Source organism: Martes martes (assembly GCF_963455335.1).
Source record: "Martes martes genome assembly, chromosome: 6".
NCBI classification, from domain to species: domain Eukaryota; kingdom Metazoa; phylum Chordata; class Mammalia; order Carnivora; family Mustelidae; genus Martes; species Martes martes.
The window spans coordinates 84,690,122-84,711,335 of record NC_137893.1 but is presented as its reverse complement, the minus strand read 5'-3'; the positions used below and the strand labels follow the sequence as shown (position 1 = coordinate 84,711,335).

Here is a 21,214-nt window from a genome sequence, read left to right as displayed (position 1 = left end):
ATAAGCATTAAAGAAATGTTGGCCAGTATGATATTAATAATCATCATTATCACTGTTGTTACAAATAAATATTCATTGAGCGTAGGCTCAGTGAGACACCATGCTGAGTACCTGGGTATAGAAGGATCAATAAGACATAGGCACTGTCTTCAGGGAGCTCACTCTCTGTTCTGGCCGTTGGAGGAAGAAAATATGCATGACCAAATGTAAAACAATAGATAGGTATCTTGTATGGGAAGGACTTTTGAGGCTGAAATAATAATTCTTTTTTTTTTCTTTTGAGGTTAAAATCACAGAAAACAATGGTGTCTCATCTTCTGCCACTGTGGCACCATCAAAAGCTGGACTGTTGTCTAATCCTGTATTACAATACTTAGATTCTTTTCTCTTATTTTTTTAAATTGAGGAGAAACCACACATACAGGGCACAAATCTTTCATGTATAACTTAACTGGGTATTTACTGTGTGCATACCCATGAACTACCACTCAGCCAGAATCAGCACACTTCAGCATCCTAGAAGGTTCCCTTGTTCCCTTTTACAAGCATTACCTCTTCCAGAGGCAACCACTGTTCTGATTTCCTGTCACCAGCGATGAATTTTGTCTCTTTTGAGCTTCATGTAAATGGAATCACAGAGTCAATGCTCAGGTTCTTATCTGAGCTAAAAAGGAGATATGAGGAATAGAACCCAAATAATCAATCTCGAAATAATAAGAAAGTTTTACTAACAAATATATGTTTGCTTGTATCTCCAAATCAGATCATTGTACCACAGCTGTGCAAAATTCCGCTAAGAATGAGAGGGAATCTAAAACATGGTAATTGAGGTCACTGGGGCATACTAGTTATTATCAGTTAGAAAGTACAGATTCCCCCATGAACGCTAGTCTCAAGGATGTTGTTACCTTTGGTCAGCCCAGCCAAGTGGAGATGAATCAGGAAGGAGGATTTGGGGACATCTTCTCATAGATAAGCCAACCCGAAGAGCATAGCCAGTCAGGGAGCAAAGGCTGCCTGAGATAAGTTTCTAAAGAGACATGGCTCTCATTGCAGACTGACTCCACCTCCTGTCACCAGACCTTTGCCGGACATTCATGTCCTTTCTCCAGCCCGGGAAGCGGGGTGGGGGTAAGAGGACAAAGGAGGCAGGAAGGAGAGGTAAAGTAGACATGGATTTCCTTATGCTGACAGGAAACAGCCAGTTAGAACATTCACAGCCTTCTTATATATTTTCCTTTGTTCAGGTTACTACTTTGGGACTGTGACGATCGAAGCTACAGCTACTACGTTGAGGTCTCCACCAACCAGCAACAGTGGACCATGGTGGCCGACAGAACGAAAGTCTCCTGCAAGTAAGTTATGTCTTCTCACAGAATTTATTACAATTTAAAAGACTGTCTTCCCGATGGGTACAGAAGGTTCTCATGAAGACTCATGGAATCACCAAACTATTTTTAGTTACAGGTTGAAAACATCATTTACTTCAGTTTTGACTATTAAGTACTTTGATGAGAAGTTATTTTTTTATGTGATCAAACAAGCTTTTCTTATTTGGTGGTTTGAACTTGACTCTTGAAAATGACATGTACCTGAGCAGGGAAAAGGATTTCAATATGTAATCCTCTCTTGGGTCCCCACCCTGATACCACACACTACCCCTTTAGAACTTTTTTCTTCCTTACAGAATTTTGCCAGTATAATACACACTTTAGTATTTATTCTGGGACTCCATTCCCTATCTTCATATCATTCCCAGGGTTACTTTTAAATATTTATCTCATCTCAGAAAGAAAGTTTGGTATTGTAGGTCTCTAGTCATTTAATGCATATGGCTTTGGGCCTCCGTTTGCGTTCACATTGTTGTGGGGGAAGCTAGGAAGAAGGATCCTGTGGGTTCTGACTGGCCTGAGATCATGACTGGAATGAGTCTGAACATGTGTATATACCTGTATAACTCAGATAAAAATTAGCACATTCCCAGCATCCTAGAATCACACCTTTCCCCAGTCATTATCTAAAAAGAGCTCAGTGCCTTTTTGGGTAGAACCAGATTCTCTGGGAGGCAAGGTAAAGCAAAATACCTGAGATTTATTTCTTTCCTTTTTTTTTTTTTTTAAGATTTTATTTATTTGAGAGAGAGAGAGAGAGAGCACAAGCAGGGCAGAGGGTGGCAGAGAGACCACGGGAGAGGGAGAAGCAGACTTCCCACTGAGCAGGGAGCCTGATGCAGGGCTCAACCCCAGGACTCTGCATGACCTGAGCTGAAGGCAGACGCTTATCCAACTAGCCACCTGGGCATGTGAAGATTTCTCTTTTTTACTATTGAAATATGATTCATGTTCCACACAATTCACCCTTTTAAATGTACAGTCTCGGGTTTTTAGTGTATTCACAGAGTTGGGCAGTCATCCCTGCTATCTAATGTTTCAAATATTTTCATTACCCCCCAAAAGGAAACCTCCTGCCCATTAACAGTCTTTACATTTCCTTCCAGTTCCCACAGCCCCTCACCCCCAGTTATCTCCCTTCTGTCTCTGTGGATTTGCATATTCTGGACATTTCCTATACACAGAATCATATAGGATGTGATCTTTTCTTCTGGCTTTTCTTCATTTGACATAGACTTCTGTCAAGCTTCATTCATGTTGCAGCAGGTATCAGCACTTAATTCCTTTTTATGGCTGGATAATATTCTATCCTATGGAAATATACATGTCACATTTTGTTTCTCCATTCATCAGCGGATGAACATTGGAATTGTTTGCACGTTTTGGCTAAAATGAGTATTTCTGCTGTGAACCTTCCTGTGTGAGTCTTTTTATGAACATATGTTTTCAGTCCTCTTGAGTATATTCCTGGGCGTAAAATTGCTGGGTCTTAGGATAACTCTGTGTTTAAGTTTTTGGGGAATTGCCAAACTTCTCCACAGCAGCTGCAGCATTTTGCATTCCCACCAGCAGTGGAGGAGTGTTCTGATTTCTTCCCATTCTCGCCAATACTTACTACTGTCTAGCTCCTTGTTCACAGCCATCCTAGTGGGAATGAAGTGGTGGTTTCAGTTTGCATTTTCCTCACGACGAATGACATTGAACATCTTTTTGTGTACTTTCTTGGCCAAGATTTCATAACAGCATTAATGATGGCTTGTTTGATGCAACGTCTGACACCCTTACCGTCGTCATGATCGTAATTATCATAGAGTGCATTTAATGCTTCCATTAGTTAAGGTAACACTTGCTGCTATAATGGAAGGTGGCTTCAACATTCCAGAGTCTTAATGCAATAGTTTATTTCTCAGTCATGTAGCAGGCAGTATGGGCAGTCCTGGTTGTCAGGTGGCTCTTTTCCCCATGTGACTGAGGAACCCAGGCATCTTCCTTCTTGTGGCACTGCCATCATCTGGGGCTTCATCAGCATCATCTGCATCTAGCTGCCAAATGGGGAAAGGGGAAAGACCAGAGAGAAGCTATATCTGGTCCTTCTGCACAGCCTTGGCCTGGGTATAGTGGCCATCCCTTCCACTTGCGTGCAATTGAGGAGTAGTCATTTACCACACTAGGTGCTGGTAGGGCTAGAAACCATAGTTCCAGCTGGGCAGCCACTTCTCAGCAGAGCACACATCTTGTAGCCATCTCTGCCGTCAGATAAGAAAACTAACAATTATTGAGTAACTAGTATTCTATGACTTTCCTGTATTTTGTCTCATTTTGTCCTGAACATAAAACACCATGTGGGATATTGTTCTCATTTTATAAAAGAGAAAGTGGAGGGCTCTTTCTGTTGTACCACAAAGCCTTACTAAAGAGGGCTAAGCCCAGCTAGATGGCAGAAACAGGGAAATGAAATGACTAACTTGTTTCCAAGTGCCTGGAACCCTTTTTATACAACCGGAAGGACTTCCAGGCCCATGAACAACTGACCATTTGTCTTTTCAGAGCTATTGCTCCCTGAGTGTACAGCTCATAGGCCAGACCCTCTGCTTCCCCATCTTTTCCACATCTCACTGGTTACCATCACCCATCTTGTCTGTCGTTTTATGTGTTATAATTTAGATGCTTCATCTCTTTATGTTCTCCTGCTGAAGGTGTGTTACAGTATGGGTTTTTGACAAGAACTGGTTGACTGACTGCTGACCCAGGTATATATCATAATGGTTTCATAGTTATTTAAATGTTTTTTTCTTTTTTTTTTTTTTTTAAAGATTTTATTTGTTTATTTGACAGACAGAGATCACAAGTAGGCAGAGAGGCAGGCAGAGAGAGGTTGGGGGAAGCAGGCTCCCTGCTGAGAAGAGAGCCCGATGCGGGGCTTGATCTCCGGACCCTGGGATCATGACCCGAGCTGAAGGCAGGGCTTTGAGCCACCCAGGCGCCTCTAAATGGTTTTTTCTTGATTCAAAAATGCATTCACTCATTAGATCCCTCCCAGTAGCTTTTTTTTTTTTTTAAAGATTTATCTGTTTATTTGAGAGAGAGCTCAAGCAGGGGGAGGAGCAGAGGCAGAGGGAGGAGTCGACTCCCCGCTAAGCAGGGAGCCTGACACAGGGCTCAATCCCAGGACCCTCAGATCCTTAAGGGTCAAAGGCAGATGCTTAACCGACTGAGCCACCCAGGAACCCCTCCTACTAGTAGCTTTGTATTAAGTCATCAATGTCTTTTTTTCCCCTTTTTTTTGTATTTTGTTTCCATTAGTTGTTGGATTTAAATAATTTATATCTTTTTAACCTTCTACGTTAGCACTTATATGCTACAGCAATACGTGTTTTAATAGATTAACAGATAAATAATGTAAGAACAAGAGTAGTAGCAAGAAGGCAAAAGCCTTTTAACCCCCTAAGAATCAATGAAACAGAAGGTTATGACTTTATGTTTAGAGGCATAACCTGAATCTATTGTGCCTTTCATGTTTGAGTTAGATGTTAAGAAATATAATAGAAGATATGCAGATGATAAAAGAGGAAAGCCTTTCCTTTTTAACTAATATACTCCAGAGCAGTCCTCAAGAGAGGATTCTGTTAGCTTCAAAAGTTATAACCTCCCTTTTTTTTGGAATAAAGTATGTGAATCATGTTATAAATGAAATGCTATAGGATCTTTATAGATCACAGCCGTGCTTCTTGATAGCATTCTACCTAGTCAAGAAATCAAAGGACAGATTTTTGTTGTCCTCTGAAAAATAACTAGGGAATGAGATTCCCCAGTGTCTCCTTGTAAGACTCTCTGCTCCTGGAGCAGGATATTTTCCTGTATTGCTATCCTAAGTCCTTTCTGCTACAGATGGAGCTCACTTCTTTTACTCTCAGGATAAAGGCCCATTTTCTATCACAGATAAACATGTTTTTGTATAAGCGTGTATTTGATTTGTTGGTTTTTTTTCCCGGCTTACTCAAATATAATTGATACATAACATTGTGTGAGTTTAGGATATACAGTATAATGATACGTAGAGCAAAGTGACTGCCACGAGTTCAGTAACCTCACGATTTTTTTCTTGCAATGAGAACTTTTAAGATCTGCTCTCTTAGCAGCTTTCAAGTGTACAAAACTGTATTTACTGTAGTCACCATTGCTGTACATTCCATCCCCAGATCTCATTGATCCTGTAACTAGAAGTTTGTGCTTTTTGATCCCCTTCACCCATCCTCTCCTCAACCCCCTGACAACCACCAATCTGTTCTCTTGTTTCCATAAGTTCGTTTTTTTAAGATTACACATTTAAGTAAGATCATACACTTACTTGTCTTTCTCTGGTTGACTTTTTCACTTAGCATAATGCCCTCGATGTTTATCCACATTATTGCAAATGTATTAACTGATTTTATAAAATTACTTTTTACCCTTCTTTTTTCACATCAGCTAATCCTGTGCCCTTTAGCCTTCTTCCAAAAGACTTCACCTTCCAATCTTTGATTCCTTTTCTCTACTGTCTTCTAAATCGTTGAACTCTGAATCTGTGTTGATACAGTAAGACACCAACATCAACTTTTTATTATAAATGTAAAACATGCATTGAAAAGTAATTTAAGCAATACAGAAAGATAAATGTGAAAAGTACAATTTTACCTCCCCATCTTGTGCTCTGTTCCTCAGAAGTAACTGTTTTGATTATTTTTCTAATCACATCTCAACTATAAATAATATTTTTATGTCTGTGTTTATTAATTTATCAGCTTTACTAACTCCTTGCTATAAAAAATGAGAAATTTAGCTCACTTAACTATTTCTCATTTTTTGTAACATTTTTCTTTTTTAGTTCCACCAACTACTTACCTTTTAAAATTAAACAATATACCTCTATATTTTGAACCATCATTTGTAGATAGTATTCCTTGACTCCCTACTGTGTATGAAGAAATTACCACCCTACATATCCCTTTCTCTCTCCCCATCTTCTGTTAACTGTCCCACCACATTGCCTTGTAAAGATTTATGACACTTTCTGTTCTGTAACTTACAGTTAAACCTTCCATGTGTTAACTGTAAATTGGTCTCAAAAAGGAAAAACTACAAAAAACTCATTATGATATTATGATTATGTAAACACTGTTTATTACAGATCTATAATTCATTGGATGTATAGTGAGGGAAATATTATTCTGTGTCACTAAACTTATGTCCCTCTTAGAAGAATTGTACTGTGTTCAGATCAAATGGATTTGATTTTCTTACAAGTGCTCAGAATTATTTCCCATATAATAAATAAATAGCTTCATATTAGCTAGCTTTTTGTTTTCTTGGAGTTTCTAGTGGCCTTTTTCCTATTTACAGAAGTTTCTGAAACATACTGATTGTTCTTTGGTTAATTTTGAACAGACTGCTTCCTAAGCCTACCACGTAACTCAAATTTCTTTTTCTTCCCTATATAGTTTGGTTTCACTCTTGGATTTATTTTTCTTCTTGTAGAATGTGGGTAAAGGGTTAACAAAACCTTGTTTCCTTTGCAGTGAGATACTGACCTTGGGCCCAGTTACCTCTTCCGATCTGTTCCCCTAAAAACCTGATGGAAGTGGAATGTCAGCTATTAGGCAACATTGCTTATGAGGAAAATTACCCCTGATTAGTAAATTGCATCTGGCTTGGGAGGACTGTAAATATCTGGTTGGAAGCCATAGCTTTGGGTTTCCTGAGTGTGATGACTTTTGTGACTAGGCACGTCCCTTGTGAAAATTCTGGGATCTTTGTTTATGGAGCTATTACAAGAGATAATAGTTTCAGTCTGGAATATGAGGCTTCTGAGCCAGAGTGGCTCCACACCTGCCCACTCTCACCTGAGCTGTCATGTTGCATGCCAGCGGGAATAGCTCCTGTTCAGTGGTATAGACCACTGCAGGGACTCCCACTAAGCAGAAACGCCTGCTGCTACTCCAGTGGCATAGTGTTCTCTGTTCTCTCTCCTGGGTGAATCCAAAGCCAAATAGAACTTTGTTGGGTCTCACTCAAGATCTCTCATAGGCATTGCACAGAGTAAATGTATTCAGAATTGTTTTCAGAAAAAAAGGTATGTGAAAGGCAAATTTTCAGAATTCTTGCATGCCCGAATCCTAGTTTGACTGGGTATAGAACTCAGTTCCTTCAGAATTTTGAAAGCTTGGATTTATTGCCAAATAGCATCTAATGTTACTGATGAGAAATCTCATAGGACCTGATTCTTATTATTTGTAGTGATGTATTTTCTCCTGTAGAAGCCTTAGGATCTTCTCATTATTGGAAGTGTTAAATATCACAGTGATATGGCTGGCTGTGGACCATTTTGATTTATCTGCTCACTTTGCTTCAATATGGAAACCTACCCTGCTCCCCTCAGATGTATAAATAATATTGCATCCACCTGTCGTTTTCTGGAAATTCAGAAGAATCTTGATTTGCTTATATCTTTCCCTCCAGTTTGCAATACCTTTATGAGTGTATTCCATTTGTTTCCTTTGATGTCACCTCATTCATTTCCAGGAAGGGAGAAAGGTCAGTGCGTGTCATCCATCTTCAACCTGAATCCCTAAAAGCTCTACTGCATGGGCTGTTGATGCTTCCCAATGACCCCAATCCTTTTCCTTTCCTTCCTTGTGCCTGGCTTTTCCTTTCTCATGTTGCAATAGCTGTCATGTTTCCTGCCAGCAGATATTCCTTAACATACTGGCTTCATTCATGTTCATTTTTTAACCAGTTCTTCATGTTGTCATGGTCTCATTGACTGATAATTTTGTTCATAGAAGTGCTAATCATCTCAGCCATCATCTGTCCAAGACTATGCCCTTGGCAAACATTTTGGCATATGTAAATTACTAGCTATAAAGAATTGATCATTGATACTACTGAAGATTTTCTTTTTCCACTTAAGAATTCTATAGCCATAATCTAGAACTACCTAGGATTTCTAGTTTTTAGCCAGATTTTTTCACAAGCTATCTACCTGCCAGATATACTATCTGGATTCCCTCCTAAATAAGTTTTCTTCTCTAGCCTCAGTGTTCATTAAAAATGTTGTCAAGAGTTTTTAATAACTGAAGAAAAAATATATATAATAAGATATTTTTAAAGCAGAATGCAGAAGTGTAGAAATATTATCACAAGTAGGAAAAAAAAATATGGAAGAAGAAAGCCAGACAGAAATAGGCCAAAATGTTGTTAATGGCTGCCTCTGTGGACTGGGATTATGTAAATTATTTCTAGTTTTCTGTACTTTTGACCAATTTACATATATTTCTTTTATAATCAAAAAGACGACTTTATTTGAAAAAGATGTTTTTTCTTGCTGCAGTCATAAATGTTTTTGTAGATGTTTGTCCTTGCTGTTATTTGAGCAGCATATGTTGGCAGAGTGGCATGGTTTATTCACTGCCAGCAATAAATTAAAGAAATTAAATAAGTGCTGTCCATAGCAATATCCTAGTAGCTTTTCGGAACCTTGAAGCCACTTACTCCAAGCACAAGTTGTGCTTCCCTGAAAAGGACACCTGAGCCATATTTTCCTTAAGCTGCTTCTCCCCTTGGGCCTCTTAAGGCCCCATTCTGTGAGAGTACTGCCTCCTTTTGCCTTTCCCCAAGACTTCAAAAGTCCATTTCCACCCAGGGTTTGCCCTCTCAGAGGGGCCCAGCCTTCTTGACCTTGGAGCACCCCTGTGGGTCAGACCGCTTCCACAGCATCTTAACTTGAGAAAGTTTCTCCCCTGTGCCTTCCCTGAGAAGCATTTTGAAAGCATTTGGCAGCTTCTGTGTCACCTGGAAAAGCCTCTGTGGGGTCAGCTTGCCTCCTCCCGGGTCTTCAGTGTTGATATTAATATCACAGAATATCTGTATCCCCCTTGCTGAATATACTGCCGTTTAGTCCTGGGGAAGGGCAGCCTACTGTTCTGGGGTCGGTTTCTGTAGCTGATGCTATTTATTCACCAGGAATCTCAGAAAGGGAGTCATGTTTCTTTTTCTAAGTGCTGCAGTGGTTGAGGACAACGGGATAAATTAAAGGTGGAGAGTTACAGCCTCAGAAAACTCTTCCCAAGTGTAGCGAGATTGAAAAATGAGACGTTTGAACCTGGACCATTTACCTTGCCTGCGATTTTGTGCATCTTCTGGGCCATTGTCAGTGCTAAAGTTGAGAAAGCCTGCTTTCTGCCAGCTTTGCTCCTTAGCCTGATGCTTAACAAAACAAAAATCTAGGGCTGGTTCTGGGAGGTGGCTGCTAACCAGGTGACCTAGGGTTTGTGCATGGATGGCTTGCCCTGTTAATGTGATGCAATAGAACAAAAGTGATTTTTAGAGAAGGAAATGTCTCCACCTTTGAGGCTAATGACAGAATAGGTTCATACAAAGTGTCAAGTTTTAGTCTCCAGGGTGGGATTGCAGCTCTTGGCTCTGGCAGAGGTCCTGTATTGAAATATTACTATTTCTTGCAAGTCTCTACTGTGCTAACAGCCAGTTACCCTTACACGCCCAGACGCCTGTCCCTGCGAGGCTGGAGGAGTGTGCTTGCTTGCTCCTTCTGAAAGAGGGAGCCAATTAATGGGCTCTGGTTGTGTTATTGTCACTGTAAAAATGCTCGCTGGAGATTTTATTTTCCTCTTTCAGACTTAATTCCATTTTTCTACACAGCTTTTGACAGTAATGAAAAAAGCCAGTCATGTTCTTTCCCTGTGTTTTTTTTAAAGGGCAAAACCATTGGTGTTAATTTTGTCACGAGTTTTAGAACTTGAATGATAAAGAAACATGTACCTGAAGGAGGAATGGCAAAAAAAAAAAAAAGTAAGAAAAGAAAAATGAAAAATTAACAGAATTCAGATAAAACGCATATACACATGGAGGACAGGTCTGATACTAGGCAGACCCCGGGCTAATGAGGCCGATATATCAGAGCCTGCCCTGTAGAAGGCTTCTGTCTGTTAAAACAGGCTTGGAGACACGTGTTAATCAAATATGCGGTTATGAAGTACCAGAAATAGATTAATATTTTGGAGTAGAAAATATCAATAAGGAGTCAGTGACTCATACTTCCAGAGAATCCAGAGAAGGCATTTATCTTTTGTTCTATAGAAAAATTTTATGCAATACTTTACCCATATGTTGTGGGAAGTAGATTTTGATGCTAAGTAGGTGAACCAAGTTCTAAATTTAGAGCTATCCACAGGTTCTGTGGACCACCCGTAGGGAGACCTCTCCCCGCCCACAACATTTGACAGGTGAAGGAGCAGGAAGGACATGTAGTCCCCTCACATAGCAAATGATCAGAAGGGAAAACTGAGAGCTCTTTTCCCTATTCTGTGAAGATCATTTTTTTCCATGCCTGCTATTAAAAAAATGAACAGACTTACAGTAAAACTTTCTCAGTGAACTGTGTGAACACACTTAAAATGTGCATGGTCAGAAAAATTTTTCTTTCATTATGGAATAACTTTCACACTAATATTACATTCCAAATGACAAAAATCAATCAAGATCACACCAGTCCAACTACCGTCATCCCTTTCGTCTCCTCCGCTCTGCTAACTGCCCCCACCATGTTCTCTCTGCACCCTCCCTGAAGTTTACTAACTGTAGCCAGAGTGGCACATTTTAAGGACAGTTCTGACTGTATACCTGCTTGAACCCTCAGCCGGCTTTCTATTGCTCTCTCAATAAAGACCCAAATCTTCACATGGCCTAGAGTGCCTGCACAGTCTGGCCCCCTCCTGCCTCTGTAGACATTTTCTGTGCTGTCTGTGTTCACGTCAACCTGGTTCCTGTCATGACCCACCGTGCATCATGCTCTGCCTTCCCACAGGGCCTTTGCACCTGCCATGGCCTCTGTCTGGAGCCCACGCCCTGTGCTTTGACTGGTTAACTCCCACGATCCTCAGCTGGAGGGCCACATTCTCAGGGAAGTCCGCCCTGATCACTCATCTCAATCAGAGCGCTTTGTTATTCCCTCTCACAGAACTGAGCTATTGTCCTTTACAGCTGATAGTGCATTTTGCAATGGCCCACTTCTTAGCATAGTATTGGATTACTGCTGTTCTTCCCTGTTAGAAGGTAAGCTCCATCAGAGCAGGGATGTGGTCCATTTTATTCTTACCCATGGTAGCCTAGCAAGGACTTAGCTCTTGTACTATTGTCTGAGTGAATGGACGGGCAGCTGCTACTAGCCTGTCCCCAGTCATGATACATGTCGGTTCCATGTGTCCTACTGCTGTCCAGAGCTGTCATCTTCACAGGGCTCACTCAGGAAGTCTGTCCATCCCCATTCAGAGGCTATTCCATGGAGCAAGAAAGAGTTTGTGGGAGAGCATAAAAGTTGCTTGTTGACCCTGATAACGTAGTCCTTAGAGCCCAAGAATGTGTCTCCCCAACTTCTCTTTATTAATCCATTATTGATCTGTCATCGCTGATTCATTCACAGCCTTCCTCCACAATTTCAGTCATCGCCAGAGGCTCCATCTTCTCTGGGCTCCACATCTACCCTTGCCCCTCAAGTTAATGACTTGGATCCCCTGGTAACAGTTTATCACTCGAGATTGCTTACTGGCAGGAAGTCCATTACCTTTATTTTTAACCACTCTTCAAAAGAGTGAGTTTTTCTTTATGGAGGGGCCAAGTGCTTTAAACCTGTTTGCCAGCTGTGCCCCTTTCACTTCAGAAATCGATTTGATTTAAAATCCCCAGTTTGTCAGATTAATATGTTTCAATTGCTTCTCTGGATTTTTAGAGTAAAAGGTTAAAAAACAAAATAGAACAAAACTGGCCTCCTTCTCCAGAGAGGAACTCTAAACCACTTACCCAGGTAGCGCAGGCACCTCTCTCAGCAGGATGGGTAGAGTTTGTCCAGCAGAACAGACCTAACTCTGGAGTCTTGAAGCTCTGGATTCCTCCCGTGGTTTCCGGAAGGCTGCAGAGGGTCCTGTCCCAGCACTGTCCAGAGTGATGCCTCAGAGGCACCTCTTATCATGACCAAGCCTTGATTAACCCCTTCTCTGGGAGAAGCATTGCCAAGAAAGCAGGCAGCCCCTTAATGGACACCTAAGGTCAGAATCACATAACCCTAAATGAAGGCAAGCAAGTCGACACACAGAGACACCGGAGTAACAGTCATCAGAGAAATCCGTTTATAAAAATGAATACTCAGGGACGCCTGGGTGGCTCAGTTGGTTAAGCAGCTGCCTTCGGCTCAGGTCATGATCCCAGCGTCCTGGGATCGAGTCCCACATCGGGCTCCTTGCTTGGCAGGGAGCCTGCTTCTCCCTCTGCCTCTGCCTGTGCTCGTGCTTTCTCTCTCTCCCTCTCTCTCTCTGACAAATAAATAAATAAAATCTTTAAATAAATAAATAAATAAATAAAATAAAAATGAATGCTCAGCATGCCCATCTGCAAAACAAGGAAAGCAGAGCCCATCTATTAGTGAACAAAAGCAGCGGGAAGGAAAGTCAACATAGTTTTGATCATATCTTCTTAAAGTGGTCTGCATCAGTTTGTCTCTGGGTCCAAGTGAGGAGAGCCATCTTGGTAATCTCACCATGATTAATGCTGACTCACCTCTATCCCAGAGTGCTAAGGGTCTCAGATTTTTTTTCCTGGGTTAAAAAAAGAAAATGGGGCCCCTGGGTGGCTCAGTCGGTTAGGCATCTGATTCTTGATTTCGGCTAAGGTCATGATCTTGGGGTCCTGGGATTGAGATCCGCATCAGGCTGTGAGCTTGGCGTGGAATCTTCTTTGGACTCGTTCTCCCTCTTCTTCCCTTCTCCCTCTGCCCCCCGACTCATGATCTAAATCAATCAATTTATTAATTAAAATCTTTTTTTAAAAAGGAAAAGGAAAAATGAAATAAGATGGGACCAGACAGGGAGACAAACCGTAAGAGTCTCTTAATCTCAGGAAACAAACTGAGGGTTGCTGGGGGATGCGGAGGGAGGGATAGGGCAGCTGGGTGATGGACATTGGGGAGGGTATGTGCTATGGTGAGTGCTGTGAATTGTGTAAGACTGACCTGTACCCCTGAAGCAAATAATACATTATATGTTAATTTAAAAAAAAAAAAAGGAAAAGGAAAAACAAAGTGTTCCTGTGAATTCAGGGATCCAGGATTTCATAGAACCAATTTTTAGAGCTAAAAGGGCACTCGTCTTTGACTATCTGATTTATTCTCTAGGCTTCAGCTGTCTCTTTCATTCATATTTTTCATTAAATGTTGGCCCTTCTGCAATGGCTTCACAGACTCACCTTGTCCAAAACTAAGCTCATTGTCCTCTTTCCCCATAAAGCAGCTCCTCTCCTTTGAAGGTCCTGCTTGTGTTGGTGGTAAGCCCCTCCTCCTGGGCATATCTTACCCCTTGGACTCTTGCCTCTTCCCTGTCCCTTCACAGTCAGGAACTATGTCTTTTCCTTTATACTCTTTGTTCCTTTATTCTGTTCCTGTTGCCTCCATCTTAACTAAGAACTTCATGCCTCTCCATTAGACTATTATAGTGATTTCCCTCAATCTGTACTCTGTCTGCATCTTTGCTGTTTTGGTATCTGGAATAGTGTTGCTGGATGGGATTGGTCTGGCCTTGCTTCCCTGAACAGGCGCCTCAGTGGCCAACTGAGAAAAATCTCACATCTTTACCCGAGTTGCCTTCTTTGTCTACATGACCAGCTTTCCCCAAACATCTCATTTTCAAATAGCCTGCCCTACTGTTAGACTTCACGTTCAGATTTCAAATATATAACTACCATACTTATCTGACTCTCACCTAACTTTCTTACCTTTATTTCTTTAACTCTCTCCTTATTGGTATCATTCTTCCCTTTCAGTCTGGCCCAATTGCTGTTGTCAAATGAGTCCATGCTTTAGATCAGCTAATTATCTTTATTTCCACTGGATGGTCTTCAGATCTCTAACCTATCCCTGTTCCCTTCAAGACCCAGCCAGAAATGACCTGTGAGTTCTTGATCTTTCTCTTCCCAAATACTGGCAACTGCTCCATTTGCTGAATGTCCCACTGTATTTTGTTTCCATGTAGCCTGACAGCATTCCCTTTTTCTTGGGTCTGTCTCAGAGGAGGGAGGAAATAAGGGACTAGGCTGGGAGGAAGTTTGCTTCTTAAAAAGCTGGCCATTTTTCAACGTGCACTGGGATCTACCCCTTAGAAGTAGAGGCCAGATTTTCTCAGAGTAGCCTCTAGTTACTAGGTCTTTAATAAAATGCATAGCCCAGCCCACTGCGATTTAGTCTAATATTTGTTTAGTGACCCGAGTAGGTAAAGGCTTCATTGTGAGAGAGAATACTAGGAGACAGAAAGATAGTTCTCCAAAGGAACTTACAGGTTGTCTGCAACTTCTGAACATTCAGACACCATCAACACACACACACACACACATATACACACAAAGTATAAAATACAAAAGAGGATCCTGTAGTCATAAAATGGTTTAGCTGAAAGTACCTTGGAAGTTATAGTCTAAGCCTCTCATTTTATGGATGAGACTCTGAGACAGGTAGAGAGGACAGATGCCTCCGCAAGTTCTCGTTTAATGGAAAGGTCCAGATTCCAATCCAGATATCCTGATTCTGAATCCCTTGTTTCGAGAATGTTGCATGGCCTATAAGACCGTAGTGAGAAGCAGTCCTGTAAGGGCTATGAGAGTGTAGACATGATCAGAATATAGTATGAAATTAGGGACGTGTTTCTGAAAAGATGCATTTGGATCCTAGTCGCTTACTGCTGGCCTGCATTGTGACTGCAAACACTGGAGACTTCCTGACCAAAGGAAGCTATGAACTTCAGACTTAAAAATCACACAAAGGTACAAGTCAGAAGTCAATTCACCTTTCAGAAGGTATGATGAAAACTATAGATTATAAATCCACTTACATTTTCGTATGATCTTCTATTTTGCTCTCACTGTAGCTTCTTCAACAGAATATTAATTTATCCAGCCTATTAGCTATATCATAGTTCATGTTTTAAAAACTGATTTTAAAGCACAGTCTCCATATCAAATCACCTAGGGCTTCGTTATCTAGGTTTGGAGTCTATTAGCTTCTGTTTTTCTTCCCTTTTCCTTCCTATTGCCTACTTAAAAAAAAAATCATTACACTGTTCATTAGGCCATTTATTAGACTATTTTCTTCTCCCAAAAGAGACTCACATGTGTGTTTTTCCTCAGTTTTAAGCCAAGATCCATAAAGCATATTTCCCCCACAGTTGACATTTTCTTTTCACAAGCCCTTGAAATGGAATGGAAGAGAATTTCACCATGGTGCTGTAAATTATGTACTGAGTATCAGTAATAAACATTTCTTACAAAGTTTTAAAGTGTAGTTTCAGAGTGGTGATCATCTGGAATTGCACACATTTACCAGCTGCTTTGGAGGGAGTTACTGAGTGCTTCCCGCTCATACACTTTTCACCTCTTTATCCAAATTTATAAAGCAGTACCCAGCGCTTGTAGTAAAGCGAAACAGAGCAAAAGAGTGTTTGCACTCCTAGTAACGTAGCTTCGTGGGCTTGACCTGGGAAGGGTGAGTGAAGTCATCATCTTGTTGGTCCTTCTCTCTCCAGGCTGTTGCATGTTAAACTTGTACCAGAGAAGTAGTGATTTTCCTCCGGTGAAAAAACCCGGATAAAATCCCTTCCTTCCTTATCTGTGCTTCTCAGAACCTTTAGTGTAAGTGTTTTCCGTGGGGGTGATGCTCTGGCAAAGAAGGGCAGCTGGCTTTAGTGCCACTGCTATTAGAGGAAAGTAACTTGTTTATGTTGTTCTTTTTTCCTTCCTAATTCTCCAGGGAGTCGCTGAATTCTCTGTAGGACTTGGCAGTGGATATATAGGCTTAATAGAAATTCTGACTGCTAGAGCTTTGAAATGTATAGTCTTTTCCCTGGGGTCTGCTAGGGGTGGAGGAAGGAGGGGCTCATGGAAGCTTGTTTGTTTGTTTGGCATTTCCGGATCTTCTCGATTCATTTTTCTTAACTCAAATAAAAATCCAGACCTACGGTAATGTAATGCTGGATCACAGGCTCAAACTAACAGGAGGATATGATTCTAAAGTTGGTGTTCTCACAGCACCATTGAGACCCTCCTATCACAGCCTCGGCCTGTTTCAAGGGAAGGCCTCCAATGCACGGAGATGGGGTTATCGTGCCCTGGGGGGACAGAGAACCCCAATAATGTGAAGTAGTAATCAAGTGTTTAGGAAGACATGGGATGTGCTGTCATCTACAGTTAGAGATGCATTTGTTTTTGGATTTCTAGTCTGTCTTCAATTTATACCTTCACAGTGCATTAATATCATATTCTTACATTAATATTAATTAACTTTATAAATTTCTGAGAAGATGAGAAGGGGGAATGTAGGGCACACAGTCTTCCAAACCGTTCATATTTGTGGATGGAACAACTGATACTCTCAGATACACTATTTTCTCCTTTTGTCACTTCCTTAATGAAGATTATCTTTCCCTAGTGCTGAATCACTGCCCGGCTAAAGCCCCCAGTCTGTGGGGCGTGGGCCTGTGTTCACTCCACATTTGCTGTTTATCCGTGCATTCGCTTAGTGGACATACTTTGAGCCATTGCTTTAGGTCAGGCACGGCGCTGGGTGGGCACTTTCTTCCTCCCATGGGCTGGTTAATTAAGCTTTTTCAATCAGCTCAGGACCATAGTCCCCGAAAGGCCTTGATCCAAATGTAAACAGAGGCATTTGTGGACTCTGACCCACTCAGCTAGACCAAATCTTCTCTGAGTGAATCAGGAGGGATAACATTTATGGGAGCAAAGCTGCATGCTAAATCTGGACCCACCTTCTCCATAGAAGGGAGTGGGCTTGGCCTCGGTGGATAAATAAAGGTCACCCCTTCTTCCTTCAGCCTGTCGGAGGGAAGTTCAAGTGTGCCTCTGAGCACAGATCTTCCCGGAGGCGACAGGAAGACAGCCTGTACGCTCAGCCAGTCCACTTCTTTGTCACCTTTGTATCGGCAACAATAACCTCAGCCACAGGGAGGCTTGGCAAACGGAGCATGTTTTGTCGCACGCCTGTGCCCATGCTTTGGCTGCCCTCTCTGACGATAAGATAAGTGTGATGTGCCGTTTGTAATGAGCACTTGCAGTTTCTGTAAACTGTGTAATACCCTATAATAAGCAGTAATTTACCACTTATCCTTGATAACAGGAGGTTTCTGCTCGGCTTTTAGCAATAGCCAAAATGTGGGTGATTTCCTTTTCTCCCCTCACCAATATGATGACTTTTCAGAGGCATCTTTCTTCTCACAGGTAGATTGACAGGTTGTTTTCCAAGTGTGTCTGAAATGTGTATTGGCTAATCTTGCCTTGAACGAGTCAAAATCAAACACAGAATGATTCTGAAGTAGCCATTTATAATAAAATGACTATATACATTCTTAAGCTCATTTTAGCTGTCTCCTGGCTATGCTTTTCCTTGGGGGATTAGTAGCTTGAAGCTTAGCCCAATAGCTTGGATGATAAAACTGCCAAGTCTCAAGTTATTGTTTTAAATTTCCTGTAAGAGATTACATCTTAGGTATAAAGTGAATTCACCCTAGATGACTTGGTGCTCCTCCCTGAGAGAGGAAGAGGGCTATTATGCCGTGTACTTTTCTCTCAAGTCACACGCTGTCAAGATTGGATGGCGTTCTAGCCATGATTTTTGCTTTTAATCACTGGGAAATACTTTCAGAAGAGCCATGGACTCGAGCTTTGCAATGAAGTCCTCCCCACCTCTATTGAAAGTCATCTCCTGACTTTCCCTAGATGCTTAGAACACCATAAAATTCAGTGTGTTCCTATAATAAATTCAGATTGCATTTTCATTAGACAGGCTTCTCACCTTCTGAGGTACTGCTTACGTTATGTATTCATTCGTCCGTTTCTGTAGGCCTCTTGGTAACTACTTACCCCCATCAGATGGCTTAAGCAAGACCAGCAGCTGTTGACTTTGTGCTGTCGGGGAAGTCTTATGAATCAGGTTGATGGGCTCCTTGGTACCTCCATGATTGTTGGGCACTGCCATTTATCTGTCACAGAGCTGGCCTTCGATTTCTTGCCTGGCACTTCGGTGCATCTGACCTGCTAACACCAGGATATCGGTAAACCGTGGCGACTAAGATTCAGAAGTTGCCTGAGCTGACCTCCCATTTAAAAGATGATTGGCTTTTGGCACAGAAGGTTGCATTTTCTCATCAGAATGATAGATTGATCCTCAGTGCGCAGAGCACCGTGAGGGGTGCTGAAGAAGAAAGAAGATAGACCCCTTGCCAGGCGTCTGGCTCAAAAACAACATGCATGTCAAAAGAGACTCTCCTATCAGCTGAGTCTTTCCAAGTGTGCCCTCGGCCCCATCCTGAAGTCAGATGACTGTCTACTTCTCGTGTCTGCTTGAAAATTCATCCAAATCACAGAAGAGCTAGTGTGCGGCTTATGAAGACAATTTATTAGCACTAAAAAAGCAAGCAAGTCGTACTTTTACAGAGTTAGACTGCTGATCAGTGAGGTGTTGGGAGAAGTGTGTGCCTGGGCAGATCCATTTCACAGGGCCATACTCTCGTAGCTCTTTGTTTCTCTGATCTGAATCCAGATACACTCACTGCAGTGGCTCTGGGGTCTGGGGAACTGTTGCTTTTGTTTGCTTCCTCCCACAGGGCCTCCCATTGACACTCTCCATGTGGAACTGAATTGAGTGTGCCCATGAAATGCCCTGACCCAGGTGGAAGCAGAGTTTTAATCAAGAACCAATAGAATAACCCCTTTTCTGCCAAAATCTCTGGAGTCCTAATATTATTTGGTGCCCATTTTCCGGTTGTTTACTGGGATTTGATTTCTAGCCTAGCATGTTGTTTTGGGGGTTTACTAAGATGGTTTTAATTAAATTAGGATTTATAGTTCTAGTGATCCTCTTACATAGGAAGTCTGCATGGGGACCCCCCACTACAGATGGAACATCGTATGTTGGCAGGCGTGTGATGGAAGTGAATGTCTTTCCTTCAGAGCAGAAGCGGTTTGCCCTACATTTGACTTGAATGTTACTGCTTAGCTGCCTTTAGGATGATGGATATTTAGATTTCAGGTTGAGGGTGGCTTTCTAAGTTGTTTGAAACGATGTTACAAACCAGTGTTCTCCTTTAGAAATGTATAGGTCAGGGACACCTGGGTGACTCAGTCAGGTGAGTGTCTGCCTTTGGCTCAGGTCATGCAGGGTCCTGGGATCAAGTCCCACGTCAGGTTCCCTGCTCAGGGGGAGTCTGCTTCTCCTGCTCCCTCTGCCTGCTGCTCCCCCTGCTCATGTTCTTGCTCTTGCTCTCTCTCTCTCATAAGTAAATAAAACCTTTTAAAAAATGTATAGGTCAGATGACTTGTTAATTTTACTACACTGAAAAGTAAAGGGGAGGGGCTCTGGAAAAATCAGAGTTGTATTTTCAAAGAGGACCTAAAATTTGTACCAGTGTTGCCAATCCCTGGTACCCATTCTGTTTAGAAAGGAGGGCTGAGGAGGAAAAGCAAATCCCAAAGGGGGGTCTGGAGGAAAGGACATAGGGAAGCAATATAAAACCTGTTGTCATCATCATTTCTTAAATGAGACATTCCTTTCCTTTCAGTAAGAAAACTTAGGTTTTCTTGAGAAATGAGGATCCTGGTAGAAGGAGAACTAGAGTCTTAGGCTCCATCCAGGTTCTGAAGTCTTGTGCTGTGTCACACAATTATGGCTAGTGATGAGACAGTCCTTTTTGCCTCCAGCCAGGGGCCTTTCCATGTCATCTTGCCCAAAGGGTCTGTGGACAGCATCATATTTCTGTACTGTTGGTTTCCCTGCATGTTTGGTTTTATGCATTCGAAAACATTCTGGGAAGGGGTTCAGAGGCCTCGCCAGACTGCCAGAGAGAGCCATGGCACAAAAGGGGAAGATCTAAGGGTCAAAGGAATACTCACATATGAAAACCTTTGGAGAAAGCAGACATTTCCATACAAATAGCAAGTGTTGGTTACAGACATCTTGGTTATCACGTTATTTTTTTACCTGCTCTCCAGTTGTTCTCCAGGGACCTTTCCATCCGGCGCGCACCTTAGGTCTGGGACCATTTGCTGGGCATCTCTGTCTTAAACCTTGAGATCGGTGACCTCAGCTGTTGGGCTTCAGCCAGGAGTGCTGAGAACCAAATGAAGTTCACGCCGAAACTGAGTCCTCCTCGCCAGGCTCAGATTTCAGAATCATTTCTGCCTTTGCAGCTGCATTTGTGCGTCAGGCCTGAAGGTTTTTTCCTAAAAGATTAGGGCTGAGGAAGAGTAGCCAGCCCTTGGCTTCACATTAGGGAATGTTCTTCTCACCCTTCAGGCCTGCCCGCCCTCTTTCAGGACTCGCTTGTTTCGAACAGGAAGCTCGAGCAGACCTTTATCCATTCATGCAGCCCATTTTTCTGAAGTGCCTACTGGGAGGTGGGAACTATGCCAGGCAGGAATCCGCCTGACCACAAAAGTCAGGGGCCTGAGGGAGTGCGCTGATGCTTGCATTTTGGCTGCCCCAGAGGACGACCAAGAGCGCAAAGTGCAGGCAGCCTGTGGGGTAGCAGTTTCCTGTTCCTCAGCTGCATCCCAGGCCCTTGGGTGGGGGAGAGGTCAGAGCCCGGCCCCCAAGGAAGGTACAGGCTAGGGGATGAAATAACGTGCAGATGGATAAAAGTGAAAATCTATGTTGGAATTGTGCTTAATGTAAAATTACTTTAATCTCAGCCTTTACACTAGCGGTTTTATTCTTGAAGTATTCA

General features: G+C 42.1%; 1 protein-coding gene across 2 annotated transcripts in view; it reads left to right on the top strand.

The window, feature by feature from the left end:
- The window catches only part of BTBD9 (BTB domain containing 9), a 411,032-nt gene that overhangs the window by 339,994 nt on the left and 49,824 nt on the right, over positions 1–21,214 (top strand). For both annotated transcript variants that reach the window (XM_080806282.1, XM_080806283.1), the window contains exon 9: positions 1,248–1,355. In XM_080806282.1, coding sequence (XP_080662408.1) covers positions 1,248–1,355 — 108 coding nt within the window. The remainder of the gene's footprint in view (positions 1–1,247; positions 1,356–21,214) is intronic.